Source organism: Lampetra fluviatilis, chromosome 51 (assembly GCF_964198595.1).
Source record: "Lampetra fluviatilis chromosome 51, kcLamFluv1.1, whole genome shotgun sequence".
NCBI classification, from domain to species: domain Eukaryota; kingdom Metazoa; phylum Chordata; class Hyperoartia; order Petromyzontiformes; family Petromyzontidae; genus Lampetra; species Lampetra fluviatilis.
This window is the reverse complement of record NC_136325.1, coordinates 2,084,699-2,106,299: the sequence shown is the minus strand read 5'-3', so window position 1 is coordinate 2,106,299 and position 21,601 is coordinate 2,084,699. Positions and strand designations below refer to the sequence as shown.

At 55.9% G+C, this 21,601-nt stretch overlaps 1 protein-coding gene across 1 annotated transcript; it reads left to right on the top strand.

Annotated features, from left to right (window-relative positions):
- The first annotated feature begins 3,091 nt into the window (after positions 1-3,091).
- On the top strand, positions 3,092-21,463 carry LOC144948857 (proline-, glutamic acid- and leucine-rich protein 1-like). Its single transcript, XM_078878521.1, has 17 exons — positions 3,092-3,262; positions 4,816-4,880; positions 7,099-7,204; positions 9,080-9,229; positions 9,522-9,593; positions 10,060-10,119; positions 10,701-10,845; positions 11,339-11,474; positions 12,418-12,505; positions 13,023-13,111; positions 14,132-14,251; positions 15,086-15,236; positions 15,988-16,144; positions 18,067-18,122; positions 18,866-19,072; positions 19,665-20,273; positions 20,436-21,463. The coding sequence occupies exons 1-17, from the start codon at positions 3,098-3,100 to the stop codon at positions 20,574-20,576; spliced, it is 2,517 nt and encodes an 838-aa protein (XP_078734647.1). The 5' UTR covers positions 3,092-3,097; the 3' UTR covers positions 20,577-21,463.
- Positions 21,464-21,601: the final 138 nt, after the last annotated feature.

Below are 21,601 nucleotides of genomic sequence, written 5' to 3'. Positions count from 1 at the left end.
ATCTCGTCACATCTCAAAAGATAAGTGGGTTTCGAGCCTGGACACTGCGTGGATGGGTGACTACCAGGGGCGGCGTGAGATGGGAGGTCTCTGAGTCGTGAGTGGTGATTGTCCGGAGATTACTGAGAGCATCTGTGAAGTTCGCCCCCCCCCGCGCCCCCCCTTATCCCACCGCCCCCCCTACTTGCTCACGGATGAGTGGAATTCTACTCTGGCGACGTTCGACCCGCGCAGCTACTGCTGACTCGCTCCCGGAGCTGACGGTCAGTGCGCCACTCTGTGTGTTTAGCAGCGTTTCATCAACTGGTGAAGGGAAGGACAGGTCCCCACGAGCGGCCTGCCATGGGCAGAGCCTCGCGGGTGGCAAAAGGGCAGTGCAACAAAACATGCCGTTGCATCGTACCCCTGCACTCCCGCGTCTATGCTATCCGCCTGTACCGACCCGCACTGACCTGCGTGACGAAGTGCGGTGGAATTTTGCAACAGCCCGAACAGGCATGGGTAGGCCCTCGTCTAGCAGCGGATTGCCAAAAGGGCCGCATGTGTGCGACATTCCCAATAACCAGACTTGTACTCACGCCGATCATTAATGCAACGACGTGCGTCCACGTCGGATGCGTTGTACATCACTGACCTGTACTGGACCCTGTGTGTGTCTGTACATTGGATGGATGGATAGAGGTGGAGTGGACTTCATAAATGTTTGGGTTTGGGCCACAGTGGAAAAGGTGGAAAAACCCAAATCCTTGCACTGGCCTGCATGCGTGCGCACTCGGTAGCTACTCCATCACCGAGTGTGGCGATTGGTATCTGCGTATAACTTGTCTCGTTAGGCTGTATAGAACATGTGCTGTGTGGTACCGAACCACAGCTGTGTAAATAACCTCTCTACACCTACTGCGCTTCGTCTTAACAACATATCATGCAGACAGTCACCGCCGTCTGATATTAAACTGCGATCGTCACGCGTGATTATAAACTAATGCGAATGCTCGCTGCATATTTATGTAAAACAAATAAAGCGTGCTTTTGTTTCTCTAATTGTGTGATCCGAGTCATGTGAGGAGATGCGTACATTTCCCATTGGTTAACGCGGTAGGGAGGAGTGCATCACCTTGTGTGTGCGAGAGCAGGCCCGGCAGATGACATCACCGGGCTACTTTTGAAGTGCCTTCAATCATCGTCATCATCATTGGCCATTGTCTATCCGCTGCTGGATGAAGGCCTCCCCACGCCGTCGCCACCACTCACAGTCAGAGGTGGATCGGGAACTTCCCCCAAGGGGTGGCCGTCCAAAAATGGCAATTCAGTAGGGCTGTACATTAATAAAAAAAAAACTCAATGTATGTATATGGTCAATATAATAATCCCCCCGATTTATGTCTCCCCCTTTGACGTCGTTTCGCTAACACGTCGTCACTTGACTAATGACCACTACCCGATTTGCGTGGACCTCAACACCACGCTTACGTCCTCTCTCGTTATCCATCGCCTCTCGGCCTCCTCCACCACCACCACCACCCACCGCTACCCTGTAAACCGCTTCGATTTACATAGTTTTGATATTCGTCGTCCCACCTTTCGGGAACGCAACCCTGACGTAAACCGGAGTATGACTATCAATAAAACACCCATGTTTGGGGTGTAAAGGAGGTGGGGGTGGGGGAGTGATCTCCCCAATTACCTCCCCCCACTGGATCTGCCACTGCTCACAATCTATTTTTATTTTACCAGGTAAAGCCCACGACCTGGCTATCGCAAATGATAGCTCAACGAAGTGGCTTATCATCACATGGAAATGTACAGCAGCCAAATTGTCTAAATGCCGTGATGTTGATTTTAGATGTGGAGGGAAAAACCGGAGGACCCGGAGAAAAATCCATGCCACCACGGGGAGAGAGACACCGCAAAATTCACATATCCAGCAGGCGCCAGGGTCGAGATGGAACCCACGACGTCCTGCATACCAAGCGTGGAGTTAACATCTTGCCACCGCGGCACCCCGGTCGCTGCTCTCACCAATCTCGCTCCTGCACGCATCTTAATGCTCCTCCATTAAGATGAACGCAACTTAATGCTCCATCTCATTGCTCCATCTCATTGCTCCATCTCATTGCTCCATCTCATTGCTCCATTTCAATGATCCATCTCATTGCTCCATCTCCGTGGTGGTCGCATTCTTGGATGCGTCCTCCGTCTTTATCGGCCTCTTCGTCCGCGCGAGGACTGCACCGTTTACGTGCCCTACAAATCGAAGAGTTCATCGAGAATAAATACAATTTTACATACACCTTTATTAATCTCGGATATGTCGTCAGGAAGTTGATACGGCAAATTTTACGATGTGTTTGTGTGTGTGGAGTCATTGGTGAATGGGACGAGACCAACATCTCGCACACGCTTGACCCTGGTTTAAAATCACAGGTGGCGGACGGTACCCGAATTCAAACCCAGACACTCGGTCAGTGCGTCGATGATTTTCCACATTAACGACGCGTGCGTCTCGAGCGATGGAAACCAGCGAAGAAGGCACGAGTGTGCCTCCGTCCCTGCTTGGAGACGAGAAGTCCCCAGGTTCTGTCCTCTGTGTTATACTCGGGGTATTTTTAGTTTGTTGTCGTAATGTAAATTGCCCGAGCCGACTTTCGATAAGGAGCACAAAGTCGTCCGGTGACCTGTTCCACATCAGAGGTTTTCCATGCAGACATTTGATTGGCAATCCCGTGAGAGCTCATTGAAATTCAACGATGCGCGCTGGAAGGGAAAGATAAATAATGCACACATCTGGGGAGGTGGAGGGATTCACCTTCTTGCACGGCCTCATTATTTATTTGAATTGCATTTAAATGTAAACTTCGTTCAAACCAGAGCTATCTCAAGCGTCTTGTTTTGGCATGGCGCCACCATACCCCCCCCTCTCCCACCCCCCTCCTCCAATCCAGACCCTCATTTCTCCTGCACGGTATCCATGCCGCAGCCTGCGTCGTTACCGCCTGGCTCAATTTCCCAGGGAGGGGGAGAAAAAAATCGCGTTTCGCGTCGGCGCCTCTGAGCCGCCGTACCCCCCTCCTCCCCCCGGACTGCTATTCCGCGTGTCATGGCTGCGCCCGTGGGGTCCACGTGCGCTTCGGCGCTAACGGAAAGCGTCCTGGGCGCTTTCGCCTTCTCCGCTGGCGCCGCTCCGGGAGGTCGCGAGGCCAAGTGGCTGCTGCCAGAGGCGTTGGCGCTCGCCAGAGACCACGGCCTCTTCTCCAGCGCGGAGGTACGCGGTGGGGGGGGGAGACCCAGGCCCAAGACACCGATAGACCGAGCGGCCGGGCTAGGAATGAGGGCGAGCGACTGGGACCAGTCCGTCTCGCCGCTCCGGTGCCTGCGACCGTGTGCTTCAAGGAAGGATGTGAGGGACGGAGAGAGGAGGAGATGTGTTTGATGATGCAGATCCGTGTGTTGTTCCCAGATCCACGTGGCGCGTGTCCCAGTGTGGTGACATCGTAATAAATTAGAGGTTTAAGGCGTCCTTAGACAACGGATCTTGGAGAGAGCACCGTGCATGTAAAGGTCGAAAGTGTTAAAGTGAGAAGCAAGCGAGGAGAGAAATATTAAAGAGGCCGAAAGAGAGAGCGAGAGAGAGACGGAGGCCTATTTAAACACGTTGCCGTGGTCTTCAACCGGGACTTAAAGGTTTGCAGCGACTACGAATTCCCCAACCTTTCCACACCCTCCAAGTTGCCGGATGGTCAAGAGTCATCACGACCTGCTCAGGCCGCGTGCGTGGTAGGCCCTCATCCAGCAGTGGGTTGCGGGGGGGGGGCGTGTGGGCTATACGTGGAAATCCACCTTTTTGTAGTTTGCCTGCCTCGTCTCAGTGTTTATTTTACCCTGAACCGTCACTGCATTTCCACTGCTCGCCCGCCCCCTCGCTCTGGGGATGTCATGTTTATGCGCCGCTTCTCAGTGGCAGCCCCAACAGTCTGAGACGATATCCCTCTGCACATTCGCAGCATCACCTCAATCGCCTCCTTCAAGAGAGACTTAAAAACTCACCTCTACAATCATGCTTTGGAGCGACTCTGAGCTTCGCTCCGCGCCTCTGAGTTGCGGCCACTACGTCTGCAAATTTGCGCGCGTTATAAATTGAACTATTATTATTATTAAGCAGAGCGGCATGCTTCCATGCTTCGCCGATCGAAGCAATTTCCGAGCAAATTTTCTTCTCTCGCCCGACGCTGCGTGAGACCTCGCATCGCACTTTTTAATTTCTCTGCTGTTTTTTTTGGGCCGTACCGCGTGTTGTGTCCCGGCATCGTGTCGAGCTAGATTCAGTTTGTGAAGGAGCTCCCGGTATGTGGAGCGAAACGTCGGATATCGTGCCAAACAACACGGGTGTGCAACCTTGAACAACGGCGAGAATCTAAGCAGTAATACAACGTTTTGGAACAGCCCATATGGCAAACCTGTCAACCCACACGGGTTACCCGTATTCTTGTACAGGGAAATTAAGTTTTCAGGTCCATACAGCGTACAGCCGTTTCAATATGGGCCCAACAATTGTCAATTTGTTTGTGTTTCTTCGTTGTGATGGGACCTTTTTAGGGTGAATGTTGAGATTTATAAGGGCATGGGGTGACCAATAAGGTCTGAATACGTGAGTAATAAGGTAGGCACTGATAAGGGGTTGACAGGTATGATATGCAGCTACCTGTAATTCTTTCTCTGGTAGGATTCTCTTTAAACAATTGATGTGATCTGCGTGTAACGAATGCGTGTACGTGTGCTGTCGATGAGTTGCCATATTTGCTCTGTGTCGCCATACAGGGCGACGCATCTGTGAACCGCTGCATCAGCCACTGCAACCTGTATTTGAACTCTGTGAAGACGAGGTGAGGGCGCGTGCTGTCACGTGAAACTTTGCATCAAACGCGATGGCCATGTACACCGGGGTGTGGAGCATTGTGGTTAGCGCACTACACTGTGAGCCCCCCCCACTCCCGGTCATCTCCGTTTTGATTCCTGGCCACAGCGAACATCGGTGGCGAGTTGAATCTGAACTAATTCTGGGCACTCATCCCCTTCACCGAACCCGCACTTAGGGGCAGTCCATAAATGACGTCACGCACCAGGGGGGGGGGGTCAGACATTTGTGACGATGTGTGACGAGGGGGGGGGTTGAGAAATGTGACGTCACATCAAAATGCGCAACTTTAAATAAATATAGACAACACGTTCTACTTAATTAAATATACTTTTTAATCATTAAATACGCACTACAATGACAATAGTTTAAAGCGATTTGAAGCATGTTTTTTTTTTGGGGGGGGCAGAGCTTTATGACGTCATATTTGAGCGTCTGACTTTTTGTGACGCCGTGTGACGAAGGGGTGAAGTATGGTTTAATAACCCTGTGACCGACACGGCATGGGGAGTCCATCCAGAAGTGGGTTAAATGAGAGGTGCCGTAGAAGTCCCCACACTGTTAACGGTTATGATATTAAGACAAGTTACGATGCTGCCGCTAACAGCTTGCGTGAACAAAAAAATACGGAATGTTTGTTCAGTAAAAATAATTTAAACCTCAGTTTTATTGATATAGCTGCATTTGGTCAATTGGTGTTCAGTTCATTTTCACAATGCCGTGCAATTAGTGAGTTGAAAGGTTGCACGCTATGGGAACGGTTGTATTGGCTGTGTATTAGTAAGGGTGCCACTCAATGTCCGTATGTTACAGTTTTCTGGGATCTCACCCTCCTCTCAGTTTAATTCGCATGGTTGGCTACGTCCGGTGCGAAATAAGTTTAACATACGTACAGCAGACTCGATTATTCGTACTAATGACGGGGAGGACGGCCGTGGATGATTCAAAATCTTGGATAATTCAAAAATATAACCATTTTCCACGGATCTCTGTGCCAAAAATCACTAAAATAGATATAAATTATGTTTAACATTGAGAACGAATACTAACGATCGACCGATCGATGCGCGTGCTCAGTGATAACACTTTCCTGCTCCTGCACAGCAAACTCGGCCCACTATAAGTGGACAGCAAAGCCACACCAATCAACATCAACCACACTCCACACACTGTTGTAAAGATATGCAACTACTGTACTGTAGAGGTGATCATGTGGATTTCGGATTGACCGGAGCAACATATTTCTTCGGTTTAAGCACGTGACTTGTAATACATATTTCCAAGAATAACAATGTATAACTGTTTTTAGATTATTAATTTGGGCTTCAGAGAAAATCCACTAGTTATTAATTTACGTAAAAATCTCAGGTGCGTGGTTAATCCACAAATCGGATAAACCGCATTAGAGTCTACTCTAATTACTTTTGGTGTAAAATTCAACAGCTGATAACATTTACAGGCTGCTTAGGGTCCCGTATTCTTCTACTCTGCGTCTATTCCTCCACTATGGCTCTGTGTGTATTGACTGCAGTGCATTTATTAACTCGGGCGAGCACCCAGTAACTATCGATGGATCGTCTATAAACTCGCAGTGCTTCAGTTTAACAGGCGCATTAATAAAACCAGGAGGCCGTGACCTTGCAATTAACGCAGTTGAAGTTCGATTGGTGCCCGACTGTAGAGCTGCTACATTGCCGTGCCGCGTAACACACCCCTAGCAGTTTAACACGTAGCGGTAGGAGGCTTTCGCGACCAATATAATCCACAGTAGACGTTTTTGGGTTAGATCGAGTAAATATAAATGTGTCGTTAATCCCGCCACCACCCGACACAGCCAATTAGTAATGTTGTGTCACGTAAACAAAACGCGCCAATTCTTTACGAGGACAGCACACCGTTAGGCGACAGCCAGAGTCGGGGATAAATTCCCCTCCTGCTTCGGTCTTATCCCAACCGGGAGAGAACTAAGCCATCGACTGCGCGGCTCGTGACATATCTGCGTAGCTAACAACGAGTCAGTATTGCCTTTTCACGTTTGCACTTCAGTGCGATAAAAAAAAAATCCACCATTTTTAGGCATCATAAAAAATATCCCGGTATGCGCGGGACATGGGGATGTCGTCTTGTGTGTTTTTTTGAGGACGTGATGTCTCTCAAAGTCACCGTAATAATGGGGGCGGTTGCAGGTGGGATGGCCTCTCCCTGCTGGCTGCGCTGGTGCATGACTGCTCCACGCAGGTGTTCGTGCAGCACTGCTGCGCCTGGCTCCGCGCCGTCACACAGCTGCTGCAGGTACCGATGTCCCTCGCCACGTGGGTTGAGATGTTGAGATGTTAACTACCTCGCCCGGTGTACAGGAGGTCGTGGGTTCGATCCCGACCCTGACGATGCCTGCTGCTGTATATTTGTGTGTGGCTAGTAGATGTTAACTACCTCACCTGGTGTACAGGAGGTCGTGGGTTCGATCCCAACCCTGACAATGCCTGCTGCTGTTTATGTTTGTGTGGCTGGTAGATGTTAGCTACCTTGCCTGGTGTACAGGAGGTCGTCGGTTCGATCCTGACCCTGACGATGCCTGCTGCTGTATATTTGTGTGTGGCTAGTAGATGTTAACTACCTCGCCTGGTGTACAGGAGGTCGTGGGTTCGATCCTGACCCTGACAGTCTGCTGCTGTATAATTTTATTTGGCTGGTAGATGTTAACTACCTCGCCTGGTGTACAGGAGGTCGTGGGTTTGATCCCGACCCTGACGATGCCTGCTGCTGTATATTTGTGTGTGGCTAGTAGATGTTAACTACCTCGCCTGCTGTACAGGAGGTCGTGGATTCGATCCTGACCCTGACAATGTCTGCTGCTGTATAATTTTGTGTGGCTGGTAGATGTTAACTACCTCGCCTGGTGTACAGGAAGTCGTGGGTTCGATCCCGACCCTGACGATGCCTGCTGCATATTTGGAGTTTGTGTGTCCCTTTCCCCATGGTCGCATGGAATTTTTTCCAGGTCTTCCGGTTTTTCCCTCCACATTTAGAATTAACGTGCCTTTAGAGTATTTAGCTGCTATAAATTTCCACTTGATAAGCCACTTCATTAAGCTATCATTTGTGGCCAGGTCGCTTCTGAAAAAAAAGCTACATGGCTCAGTGAGCTTTACCTGGTCAAATAAAAAATAGTGTTTAGTAAAAAAAAAGTTCTTAGTTTCACTGTGTTTTGAGATTCACCAGTGCGTTGGTGCCTGGCGGACGGAGTGCCGAACGCACTGCCTTCTCTTGTGGGCGTTTGTGCGAGCATGGGGCTTCTCTTTAGGCCAAATCTCCATGAAATGAGTCTCTGCTGTGGTATGTTCAAGTCTTAAAACATATACGCAATGTCTACAAGGGAGGCTTTTTAAATCCTTTATATTAAGTTCGCTTGCTTGCTTGCGTGCTTGCTTGCGTGCTTGCTTGCTTACGACCGTGCAAATCTTTCGGTCGTTTTTTAACCCACTTCCCGTGATCCAATCGAGCTGACATTTTCCACACAGACTCGTTGTGCGAGACAATTAATGTTCGTGAAAAAAAATTCCCAACATTTGACACTTTTTAGGCAAAAAAAAAATATTTTACATATATTCAAATAGAACGCACAGTGTAAGAGCCCAGAGCGTAACCCCTCCACAGGCCGTGGCGGAGTAGCGCAGTTGGTAGCGCCCTCGCTTCCCATGCCAAAGGTCGCGGGATCGATCCCCGCGTCCTCCACAGGCGAATATATTTTTAAATCCTTTATATTAAGTTCGCTGCCACGCATATAAAGGATTTATAGTGAAAAACTTTGTTTTTACGGGTTATACTTATTAATACTTTTCAACGCAGGTTAAAAGCGTTTATGCATCAGGTCTGTCCGTCCATCCGTGCCGGGGCGTGAAATACTCGTGAAGATGATCCAATACGAGTGAAACTACACTAAAGTTGCATCACTATCAGTCTTACCCGATTGCAGACCAGCCAAATTGATTCAGGGCTTTCACCTAAGTTTGGAGAGATGAATAACAATTGCAACATGCATTCTGCTCCCACGGCCAACCAAGCCGTAGCTTCCGTGCCGCTAATTCGCTACGTCGGAGCGCATTGAGTAAGCCACTGTGCGCGTGCGTGCTTTGTCTTCGCTTGTTCCGCCTGTTGTGCTGCCAGCCCTATGAGCCGGAGGGCGGATTGGCGCTGGCCGTCAGAGTCCTCGCCGACCTTCTGCGATTCTCCGCGCAACTCCCCGAGCTGGCGCGGGAGGTGTCGCAGTCTCACCTGCCGGCGCTCATGTCGGCACTGCTGGCGCTGCGGGACCAGGTGAGACGGGCGAGGTGGGGGGGGGTGTACACTGTAGGTCCACTCAGCATAAAATTACTAGCTGGTGCGGTGTGTCAAAACAAAGGCGGCCGGGCGTGGCACTGCCCACCGACCCCGCTCGCGTGCCGTGCCGCCCTTTAAAGGTGCTCGCTAACAGCACTTTGCCCCAACGGTCAGCTAAAGGCTATACGCGGGAGGGGGGGGGCGCGCTTCACGGCCCACCGGCCGCGCCTTACCTGGACGCTCTGCAAAGGTTAGGAGCGCGAGCTAATTTTTTTGTCTCGTGTCTTAGCGGGAGTGCATGGCGATGGAGGGGCTGCTGGCCTGCATGAGATTCTACCCGAAGACAAGTGGAACTACCAAGGTGAGGTGGCACTACCAAGGTGAGGTGGCACTACCAAGGTGAGGTGGCACCCAGCCGCTTCCCGGTGTGCGTCCACGGCATTGGAGTGCCCTTGCAGTCTCGCCACAGTGGCTGGATAATAAACCGCGGGTCCCAAACGCTCGCCGCGTTAGCCGTGAACGTTGTCGACGTGTTTGTAGGGCAGCGCCCCACAGTGTACAACGCAATCTTGAAATACGCTTCACTCTTGTCTAAAGTAGGGACTTTGCCCAAAATGTCACCCTTATACGCATTTGGTTATTCGGCTATATCAACGAAGAATTTTCCAACTTTTCATTCTATTATTCGTGCTTGTCCGCCACCGCCAAAATAGACCCTCGGCTGTACGTATGTACGCATGTATATCGAACTTCTGTCGCACCGTACGTAGCCATACGTGCTAATGGCCATTGCGTTGTACAAACCGTCTGTCCGTTGCCGTCGCCAGGTGAAGCTGGAGCTGCTGTTCGTTTCCAGACTGACGGCGACGAGGCCGACCGTGAGAGAGGTGAGCGTTTCCCACTGCCCCATTCACGGTTGCACCACGGTGGCTAGGAGATGTTGACTTCCCGCCTGGTATGCAGGAGGTCGTGGGCTCAATCCTGACCCATGCCTATCTCTCCGCTTGGTCGCGTGGGTTTTTCTCTCCACATTTCGAATCAACGTCACGCGTTTGGAGTATTTGGCTGCTAAAAATTTCCACGTGATGATAAGCCACTTCGTTGAGCTATCATTTGTGATAGCCAGGTCGCTTCTGAAAAACAGCTGTGTCGCTCAGTGGGCCTTACCTGGACAGTGGGCGGGGCCACCCGGGCAGTGGGCGGGGCCACCCGGGCAGTGGGCGGGGCCAATGAGAGGCGGAGGAGATGTCACTCGCTGTGTGAAGTGGCCGCTGTTGCGTGCCAGCGGGCGGAGCGGGCGGGGACGACGGAGGGAGCGGAGGGAGGCGCTGCCGGGTCCCCCTCCAACACGACGGGGCGCACTGCTCCGATAAACACGGTGGCAAAATAATTAGTTTCAAAATAGATTCCTTCACAACATCGGGCATCGGTCGATAATTAATATCCCCCCCCCCATGCGTGTGCACAGCTGGCGCTGGGCGGCTTCGTGCTGCTGCCGTCGCTGGGGGGAGGGGGCCCCACGGGGGGGCAGAAGCACGCGGAGGCGTGGACGCAGCAGCTGCACGACGTGCTGCGCTCGCTGCACGCGGCGCTCGCACGCCTCTACGACTCCGGTACCACCCCCACCCCCCTCCTTCTCAACACCATCGCCATCCTCTACTCCGCTTTCCCCGCCTCCACTCCACCACCACCACCACCCCCCCAACTTCTGTCTCGCGGTGTCATCGGCGTGTTGAGAATCCAAACGGCCCCTGCCGACCTCGCCTTGACCTCGCCTTGACCTCGCCTTGACCTCGCCTTGACCTCGCCTTGACCTCGACTTGACCTCGCCTTGACCTTGCCATCACCTCGCCTTGACCTCGCCGTTACCTCGCTTTGACCTCGCTTTGACCTCGCTTTGACCTCGCCGTGACCTCGCCGTCACCTCGCCGTCACCTCGCCGTCACCTCCGCAGCCCAAGAGAGTTGTGAGCCCGGTACGTTCCCTGGGCAGGAGACTGCCCCGGCAACTACGGCCCACCGCCGGAAAAGCGTAGTGGGCGTCGGCAAAGCGTGGCGGGCGTCGCACGTGCCCGGGTCCCGGAGGACGATGTCTCTGCTGCTGCAGGAGCGGACGAGGCGCAGGACTGGGGTCCTGGGGTCCAACTGGCACTCCCGGAGCAACAGGCGGACAGCCCCGTGTACCTGCTGCAGGTGAAGCAGGAGTTCTCCTGCCTTGCCCGGGCCCTGGTCGTCATGTTGCGGTACGCGTGCCTCGCTCTGCGTGTGATTCGTGCGTGCTACGTTCACGTGTCCAGCGTGCGTGTGTCTGTGTGCGCGCACGTATGTGTTAAGAATAGGGAGCACGGTTGTTAAATCTGACGGTCATCTCAGTCGGTCAACCCGCACCTCCGATTAGCACGATTGGCTACATACGGTGCAAAATAAGTTCGTCGTACGCGGCGAGATGCTGTATGGCGTAACACGCCCGTCATCTTGCCGCACTGGCTGCTGGCAAAGCCATTGGGTCAAGGTGCCAGGCTAGGGTGGTGCACGTCGCGTTGCAGACGACGTTATTCCGAAAATGGCCTCGCGTGTGTCGATAAAAAAAGCGTGCGTTATTCCAAAATGGCGTACCGCAAATGTGCGTATACCGAGGATCGCCTGTATCTGAACCGGTTGTGGGCCTCCCCAAGATATCCTCAGCCATGAATGAGTACCTGGTGCGGTGTGTAAACATCGCCACTAGGGAAACAAAGGCGGCCGGGAGTGGTGCTGGCCACCCACCCCCCTGTGTGCCGTGCCGGCCTTCATAGGTGCTCGCTGAACAGCACCTTGCCCCAAGGCTATACCGGAGATCTTTGTCTTTGTAAACAATTTCTGCTGCCACTGCTGCACCCTCACCCGGTCCACTGAACCCTCACCACATCCACTGCACCCTCACCACATCCACTGCACCCTCACCACATCCACTGCACCCTCACCCGGTCCACTGAACCCTCACCACATCCACTGCACCCTCACCACATCCACTGCACCCTCACCACATCCACTGCACCCTCACCACATCCACTGCACCCTCACCACATCCACTGCACCCTCACCACATCCACTGAACCCTCACCACATCCACTGCACCCTCACCACATCCACTGCACCCTCACCCGGTCCACTGCACCCTCACCACATCCGCTCTCCGTTTCGCAGGGAAGAGTTTACGGCGCCGGTGAAGGTGCCAGCGGAGTCGATCCTCGCCCTCGTTTGCCGAGCGCTGGCCATCTCGCCCAAGCGCCTGGTACGCTGCCGAACGGCGTGCGGTGTTAAACGATTCGTACCGCGAGGGGGACGAAGTGCGTGGTGGAATAGGGGTCACGGTCGGACGCCGACTCCCGAGGGATGCCGTTATGAGCAGTACGGCCGAATCCCAAGGGCGACTTACAATATATGTGTGTGTGCCGCGTGTGTGTGCCGCTTGTGTACTTGCCGCGTGTGTGTGTGTGCCGCGTGTGTGTGTGGGGAGCGGTAGTATAGCGGTTAGCGCGCTGCGCTATGAACCCGGCGACACGGGTTCGATTCCCGCTCACGGCCAACACCAGTGACGATTATCTGAACCGGTCCCGGGCCTCCCACAGGTCGACTCAGCCTCAAATGAGTACCTGGTGCGGTGTGAAGTAAACATGCGCAGTGGTGCTGGCCACCCGCCCCTCCTCGTGCGCCGTGCCGGCCTATCGCAAGGCCTTCTTGCTAACAGCACTTGCCCCAGCAGTTTGTGATGTCTATACGGTGGTTTTCTGCCTTTGTCTTTTTTTCAGGCCGCGGTGGGGGAAGCCACTATGCAGCTGCTGGTGCTGCCCTCGGTCCACACGGATGCCCTCTCGCTGCTCGAAGCCCTCATTCGCACGTGAGAATAACACCCGGATCGCAAACGCTCAACGCGCGCCTCACAGCGCCCGCCGCTTAAAGCTCGGGGCACGCCGAGCGGAACGTCGTCCGCGCGTTGGTGTTGAACTCGGTCGCGAGACGTCTCGAGCCACCGGTCAGGAGGGGAGGGAGTGCAGGAGCCGTGTCGGTCGGGATGCGACCGACGCGGTGTAAATGCATCGTCCCGTATAATCGAGACAGGGTTGTGTACGTGTGTATGTTGAACTTCTTCTGCGCCGTACGTAGCCGACCGTGCTAACCGGCGTGCCGTACGCGCGCGCACAAGTGGCCCGTCCGTGCGCGCCGAGTGAGCAAACGAGCGGCCTCCCTGCGGACTTGTGGGCCGAGCGGCACTGTGGGCTCGCTGCGCGGGGCGGGGGTTGCGTTGGAGTCGGGGCCCGGCTGGCAGGGCTCGCTGCTGGGAGGGAGAGAGGGAGGGAGCGGTTGCGTGGGGTCTCGATGGACCCGGCGCGGCGAGGCGCGAGGAGGATTACGCTGAGGCTGCCACGTGCTTGTTTACCGTGGGGGGACCCTGGTGGGATGGGGGGAGGGAGCCGGTGGGGCCTTGCCGACCGTGCTGACTTTGATTTCCCAGGACGCCTGAAATTTCTGCGAGTTGCTCTCTCCGTGGGATCGGGAAATGCAATTAGAGATGAACAAATATTAATTTATTTCTGTTTGCCGCGCCTTTGCTTTGTGCGCTGCCATCGTGAACGTTGAACAAACGACCTGATTGGCGGCAGCGTGAGAGCTTGGCCATTGACGACCGTGCAGTGTAACGCACGCGTGAACTGGGCCTCACCTAGGTGGCCTCAAATCAGTACCTGGTGCGGTGTGTGAAGATCACTACTGGGGAGACAAAGGCAGTCGGGGCGTGGTGCTGGCCACACACCACATAGTGTGCCATGCCGGCCTTCATAGGTGCTCACTAACAGCACTTCCCCCAGCAATCTGTTTAGGCTACACGGGGGTCTTTGTCTTTGTGCGTGCGCGCGGCCAGGTGCGGCAAGCGGCTGCTGCGGTTCGGCGACGTCATCAACCGGGCCTTCCCGCAGGTGCTCGGCACGTGGAGCCCGCCGGCGGAGACGGGGGGTGACCCCGGGCGGGAGAGCCCCTACAGGTGGGACAGCCCCTACAGCTGGGAGAGCCACGCGCACCTGTCGCTTTACCCGCCCGCTAATTAGCGGCACGGCAGTGCCGATCGTTTTGTTGGCGACGGACGACGCCGGTAATTGGCGCTCCGGGAGACGAGCTCTGCCGTGTGGCAGCCGCCCGGCGCTCTGCACGGTGACGATCTCTGCCGTGGTAATTGTTTTACGCTTTTCCCAGCAGAGGGTTCGGAGTGTGAACGCGCGAGCTCCAGTGCCGTCCGCCCGTGAACACGCGGTCACGATAACTCTCGCGGAGACGATGCAGCTCGACACATTCGCCAACAATACCGTGGCCTTGAAGGGGGGAAATAAATAAATAATAGGGGACGTTTCTGCCAATGGCTATTCTTCATAGCACACACTAAGATAGGCCAGATGTTCAATACTTCGCCTGGTATAGAGGAGGTGCTGTATATTTGGAGTCTGCGTGTCTCTCTTCACGTGGTCACGTGGATTTTTCTCCGGGTCCTCCCGTTTTCCCCTGCATTTTAAAGTTTTTGGCTGCTATGAATTTTCTCACGCTAAGCCACTTCGTTGAGCTGTCATTTGTGGCCAGTTCACTTCTGAAAAAAGAAAAAAAATAGTACAAATAGTTTATAGCAAATAAGGGTTTGGATACGACTACACTTGGTACCTTGGGGCCTGATGAGAATTAAATGTTTTGTGAAGTTGATAGCCACTTGAAAATGGCATTGTTGTGATGTTTGTTGAAGCCGGGCATTCCGCGCGACCCTGCGGCACCCGCCGTGCTCCTCCGCGTCTCTGGATCTCGAGCTGTGCCGTCAACCCCCCCCCCCCACCAGCGAGGTGCGAGTGCGTGCGTACGGCGCGCTGGCCGCGTGGGTGGACGTGTGCGGCGCCACGTGCCGCGTGCTGCAGGACGAGCTGCAGCACGCGCACGACCTCCTCCGCCACCTCGTCCGGGACGCCTCCCCCGCCAGCGACCTCATCCGGGTGAGGCCTCTGCCGCCCGCTGAATCGGCCACGTCCTGTTGTCCGGTTGTGACGGCGATGACGACGATGACGACAACGGGGGAATCGCGGACGGACCAGTGGGAGGGAAGATCGGTGGCTAGAATCGGCGCTCCCAACAATTTCCCGAGCTCTGTGGTCCTAGATTGGAATGTTGCTGAAGGGAGGTTGGGCTTAGCATCAGCTGACACATCCCTCTCCAGTTCATCATTGCCAGCACCGCCAATTGACAATCTTCGTCTTCATTCACCACCACTACACCCCCCCTCCCACCCCATTCCTCACCGAGTCTCGCTTGGATATGTGGTGAGCTTTGTTGGGTCAGTATTCGCCATGTCAAGAAGCATGAACCATCACACGAACTCCGGTCATCTTTGTTGCGGCTTTTTGCTGGTCATCGAACAAAGACGGTCACCGCATCGTGCGCTTTCAGATGCGCTTCTGCGGCCGTCTGGAACGCTCCTGCTTACAATATTAGAAAGCCACCGGATCTATGCATTTTTAATTATCTGATTTGAAAACTAATTTCTTTAGAACTGCTTTTTGTGTTTCATTTGTTCTTCCCTCGCACATCCGATTAGCACGGTTGGCCACGTACGGTGCAAAAGAAGCTCAACACGTACACACACACACACGCGGCGGTGTAAAAACCCCAGCAGCCGGAGAACGGCCACTGCGCGTGCGAGGGGAGAACGCTCGACGCCGCTCCCTCGTGTTTCCCCACCGCCCGCAGCTCCAGGTGGGGCGGCCGCGTGGTGATCTCCAGGTGGGGAGTCGCGCCGGCAAGCGGCACAAGGGCGGCGCGCTCGGCACCGGCGCCACCGGCACGGCCGGGCCCAGGAAGAGCGACGCGCAGGCGGGGGCCGACGTGTGCCTGGCGGCGCTGCACGGTGAGCGAGCGTCGCGCGGTCCATTTGAGCGCCGTCTCGAGGGCCGTTTGGCGAGCCCGACTGCATGAAAGTTTTGGGAGCAGGACGCCGACGCACAGCAGCGGCGGCGGGGTCTGACTATCCCTCGAAGGACGTCACGGATCCAGTGACGCCCTCTGCGCAGCGTAGCGCTTTGGCGGTCGATGCGCTCGCAGTGTTAATTGGGGGGGCGCCACGCCCCCCCCCCTCCCCCGCCGCGTTTCGGACCGCGGGCGTCTGTAAGGAGCAGCAAGCTGCCTCGTGTCGGACAGCTCTGTATCGTGTGGGGGGGTGGTGGGGGGGGGGGAGGCAACGCGTGCGACCGCGTCATTCACATCACCCTTACGTACATGGCCGCCTGGTTACTGGTTACACACAATCACGGTGGCTAGGAGATGTTAACTATCTCGCAAGGTACACAGGAGGTCGTGGGTTCGATCCGGACCCTGACGCCTGCTGTTTATTTGGAGTTCGGGTCTCTCTCCTCGTGGTCACGTGGATTTTTCTCCGGGTCCTCCGGTTTTTCCCTCCCCATTTAGAAACGTTGATAGTATTTGGCTGCCATAGATTTCCACGTGATAACCCACTTCTTTGGGCTATCATTTGTGGCCAGGTTGCTTCTGAAAAAGAGCTACATAGCTCAGTGGGCCTTCCTTGGTAAAATAAAAAATAGTTTAGATTAGCTGCGATGGAGACGAGTTGCCGAACAGAGCCTGAAACGTGACTGACGTTGCCACCTGCTGGTTCGTATCGCAACGGTCGGCCTGGAGTGGCACGGCCACGGAGTGGGCACGAAGTTCGCGGCGTGCACAGACACGTCGACGTCACGCACGTACGCCTCTTTCGTTCAATCCGCTGCTGGATGAGGGCCTCCGCACGCACGCCGCCCTGGCCGCGGATGGTTATTTTGACCTCGGCAGGCTGGTCAGTGCGGGGTTTGGTGAGAGCAATGGGGAACGGGGGGGTGGCATAGGAGTAGAGTACAGTACAGAAATTGATTTTGCGGCACTGACTGCTGGCCAACAAAATTCTGGAGTTGTCAGGTTTCGAGTTAACCACGTCCGTGTCACCCAGATGACGGGAATACGGGGACTCCTCTACTTACGAACGAGTTAGGTTCCCGAGGTCTGTTCGTAAGTCGATTTGTTCGTGAGTCCAACTACTCCTGTCGATTCCAAACATGTTGTACGGCATGTACACTTAACACGGGGAATGGCTTTTAAAAGTCGTATAATCTGCAGATGTAGACGCCACTGGTTCTTCACGTTGTGCAGATGTAGATGCCACCACCGCCATCTATTGCGTGGCGGTTGAATTTACAACTCTCGGTCTGAACAGGCAACTGGACACACGAACAGGTTTGTTTGTATCTCTGAACGTTCGCAAGTCGAATGTTCGTAAGTAGACGAGTCTCTGTATTTATGTTTTTCGGGTGACACGAAGACGCATAACAGGCAGAGCCGCCTTGAGAAGGGGGCTAACCCGTCTCCCATCCCAGGGACGATGCGCACTGACATCTCCTCCGAGCACAGAACATTTAAGGGCACAAGCCATGAGAGTGCGATCGTTTCCCTGCAACCCAAACTACGGGCCGTGCAGTAAACCCACTGTGGGCCCGCAAGTCCACGCGAGTTCGATTCTGGCTCGCAGCCACCGCCTGTATCTGATCCGGTCCGGAGCCTTCCCCCTAGGTCAACTCGGCCTTAAACGAGTACCCGGTGCAGTGTGTAAACATCGGCACTTGGGAGACAAAGGTGGTCTAGGCATGCGGTGTCGACCACCCCCTCCCGCCCCCTTTGTGTGCCGTGTCCATAAGCGCTCGCTAACGGCACTTGTCTCCAACCGCGACAGCTCGTCCAAGGCTATCCGGGTGACCTTTGTCTTTGTGTGCGTGTGTGTTGCAGCGCTGGTGCGGGTGGTGCTGCGCTGTGGGAGCTTGCTGCCCGCCAGGGTGCACAAGGTGCGGTGGTGGTGGGGAGTGCCGCACGCTGACGTGGCTGGCGGGGCCCAACCAGCTTTGTTGTCCTGATTTGTTGGTGTTCTGATGTGTTGTTGTTGTTCTCATTTTTTATTGTGATTTTTACGTTCTGAATTGTTATTTGTTGGGGTTCTGATTGTTCTGATTTGCTGTTCTGATTTGTTGTTGTCGATATAATAACACGTCTGCCGAGAGCAAGGGCAAAGGCCCAATGCGTCAAGCGGCCATCAAATCGACGGGCACCGTAATCAAAGTTGTAACGGACGAGAGTGTGGTGGTGTTTCTCGAGTCGGGTGATTGTGCCTGTTAAGAGCCTGGGGGGGGCGGGGTGAGGAAGAGACGACTGGAGCGGTGCGAGGGTAGAAGCGGAAAAAGAAGTGAGGGTGACCTGCAGTGTGGTGGTGTTTGAACACAGTGGTGGATGAGCGAGTGGGCAAGTGGGTGAGTGTGTGTAGGCCTGCAGTGTGGTGGTGTTTGAACACAGTGTGGTGGATGATTAAGTGGGTAGGTGGGTGAGCGAGTGGGCAAGTGGGTGAGTGTGTGTAGACCTGCAGTGTGATGGTGGTGGATGCTGCCGGGCGAGATGAACTGGTCTGGTGTCTGGTAGAACCGAGAGGAGTCGGCGAGGAGAAGTTGACAGGATGCGAATCGACACTGAACCATCGAGAGCAACTGCAGAAACTCACCCCTAACGTGCGCCCCCCCCCCGCGCACCCCCCACCCAGCGCCTGCACGAGCTGGCGGTGAGCTCGGCGCTGGCGCTGCAGGCGGGCGGCGCCCCGCCGCGCCCCCTCGGCGCGTGCCCCGCGTGCCGCGTGGAGCTCTACCGCCTGCTGCTGCACCTGCTGCTGGCGCCCTCGCCGGCGCTGCCTCCGCCGCTGCAGCCGGCGCTGCGCATCCTGGCCCGGGGCCAGCGCGACGACAGCGCCCAGGTTCGCCGCCACCGCGTCCACGCACCTCCGGATGTTGGCGTGCGATGGTGTGGGAGTGAGGGGAGGGGGGGGTTGTTGTCTACTAATGAGTTTGCCGATTGCACGGAGCCGTGGTGCCCCGTGCTCGTTGTGTTCATTGCGTCCACGTGAAGCCGGATAGCGACACGCCGGCTGGACCCGCGCCTGGGCACCACAGTGCCGTGAGGGTCGTGCGCCGCTTCATCGTCGTCGTGGCGAGGTGTTAACCACCTCGCCTGGTATACCGGAGGTCGTGGGTTCAATCCCGACCCTGTGACGCCTGCTGCTGTATATTTGGAGGTTGCGGCGTCTCTCCTCGCGTTCTCGTGGATTCTTCTGCATCCTCCCGGTTTTTCTCTGCACATTTATAATCGACGTGCTTTTAGAGTATTTGGCTGCTGCTATGCATTTCCCACGTGATAAGCCACTTGGTTAAGTTATCATTTATGATAGGTCACTTCTGAAAAAGAGCTACGTAGCCCAGTGGGACTTGCGTAATAGTATTATATATATAGTAATATATACTATATATATAGTAATAGTATTCGCCCTTGTTGTGTTTGTCGCGACGCAGGTGTCCGCGTTTTGCGCCGACGCCCTCGTCGTCGCGAGCGCCATCGTCCACCCGCGGGTCCCCTCCCTGCAGCTTCCCTTGCCCGCAGCCGCCCCTCCGCTCGGGGCCCCCGCTGCCGCCCGGGAGTTCTCGTGGCCCGGAGGAGACCCCGAGGGCGGGGCGGGCCCCGAGGCCGAGGCGCACGACGTCCGGCCCGACGACCGCTCCCCGCTGGACCTGTCGCGCAACGACGCGCCGGGAGATTGGGCCCGGCCGGCCGTCCCGCGCGGCTCTTCCGGTGGCGACTCCGGCGAAACGGCGGGCGCGAACGGCGGCGCCGAAGGTCCGGACGAAGGTCCGGACGAATCCGCGACGATCGCGGACAGCGTCGCGGCGCCGTTGCGGGCGACGGCCGTGGAGCCGCGTGGAGCGGAGGACAAGGGAGAACGCCGGGAGAGGGCGGCGGCGGCGGCTGCGGCGGCGGCGGCCTCCTCTCTGCGGTCCAGTGGAGGGATGGAGGAGGTGGACGACGTGGAGGAGGATGGACGAGAGGACGGCGGCAACGATGGCAGAGGATCCAAGCGCAAACGGGGGAGGGACGAACGCGAGGCTGTGGCTGCGAGCGACGAGGTGAGCTCCGCGTGCGTCGGCGCGTGTTCACGATGCGGGTGCGGTGGCTCCCGGCGTGTGCAGCTGAAACGTCGGACGTCTTGCTGAAGGACGTGCGCGGTACGACCCCGAGAGCGCTGTTTTGACCTTCCCCCTCCGCGCCGCTTGCTGTCGTTTTGGCAGAAGCACGACGGCGGCTACGGCGACGATCGCGATGGCGACGACGACGACACGATGAAGACCATGCTCGCCGACTTTGTGGACTGCCCCCCAGAGGGCGAGGGGAGCTGCCGCCACCGCGAGGTCGTCGCCGCTCGCGATTAACTCGCCCGGCCGAAGCGCCGGCGCCCTCCGCCCAGCTCCTGGAGGCGCTGCGTGGGGCACGCCGGGGGGTGGGCGGGGGGCGCGGTGGGGCGCACGCAAGACGCGAGTTGTATATTGGAACTTCTTTCGCGCCGTACGTAGCCAACCGTGCGAATCAGAGGTGCGAATTCTGCGGTTGCTTTCGATGCTTCAGTGTTGACTCGCCGATCCCTCTGCCCATATTGAGGACTCGGTTTTACCAGACACTGACTTTCCCGTCTCGACCGACAGCAGTGCTACCGGAGGACACACGACCGCGTGCACGCACACACACACACAAAGATCGCCTTAACAGACTGTTGGGGCAAGTGCTGTTAGCGAGCAGCACCTAAGAAGGCCGCCACGGCACACGAGGGGGTGGGTGGGCCGCATCACGTCCCGCCATTTTTGACACCGCACCAGGTTCTCATTTGAGGCTGAGCCGACCTAGGGGGAGGCCCGGGCCTTGTTCAGATATTCGTCGCTGGCGCTGACCTTGAGCGCGAATCGAACCCGGCTCCCTGGGTTTGGAGCGCGGCACGCTCGCCGGCGCACTTCCGCTCCCCACCGCGTGCACACACGCGTCGCCCGCCGTGTGTCAGCCTGCCACTCCGCTAGCGCCGCCGGGCGTCAACGCTGCGCGGCGTCATTTGTAGTCGGACATAGCCGGCGCGACTGTGCGGCGATGCGCTCTCTTGGTCGCTGTGCTGGGGCCGCGACATCCACGGAGCCTCCCCAGCGCAGCGTGCGCCGGGTGACGAACAGCATGCTCCACCCCCATCGGGTCTGCTCGTGGGCTTGTTAAGCAACAGCCCTTGCCCCATCGCTCCCCGCAACTTTCTTTTTAATAAACAAACGCGCGAAGTGAATCTCTTGCCGAGTTTTATTTTTGTTTATCTCGAGACAGCACCCCGTCGCCTCTCTACAGCGGCGAGTCAACGGTGGAAACTCCACATTCCCGTTGAAGGATCCGTGCATTCCTCGGGACGAGCAGAGGTGAATGCCCT

Excerpts from the sequence above, each read along its gene's own strand:
- LOC144948857 (XM_078878521.1), top strand. The coding sequence starts at position 3,098 with ATGGCTGCGCCCGTGGGGTCCACGTGCGCTTCGGCGCTAACGGAAAGC. Across the intron at positions 9,594-10,059 it reads AGACAAGTGGAACTACCAAG|GTGAAGCTGGAGCTGCTGTT; the intron begins GTGAGGTGGCAC and ends TGCCGTCGCCAG. Across the intron at positions 18,123-18,865 it reads TGCCCGCCAGGGTGCACAAG|CGCCTGCACGAGCTGGCGGT; the intron begins GTGCGGTGGTGG and ends CCCCCCACCCAG.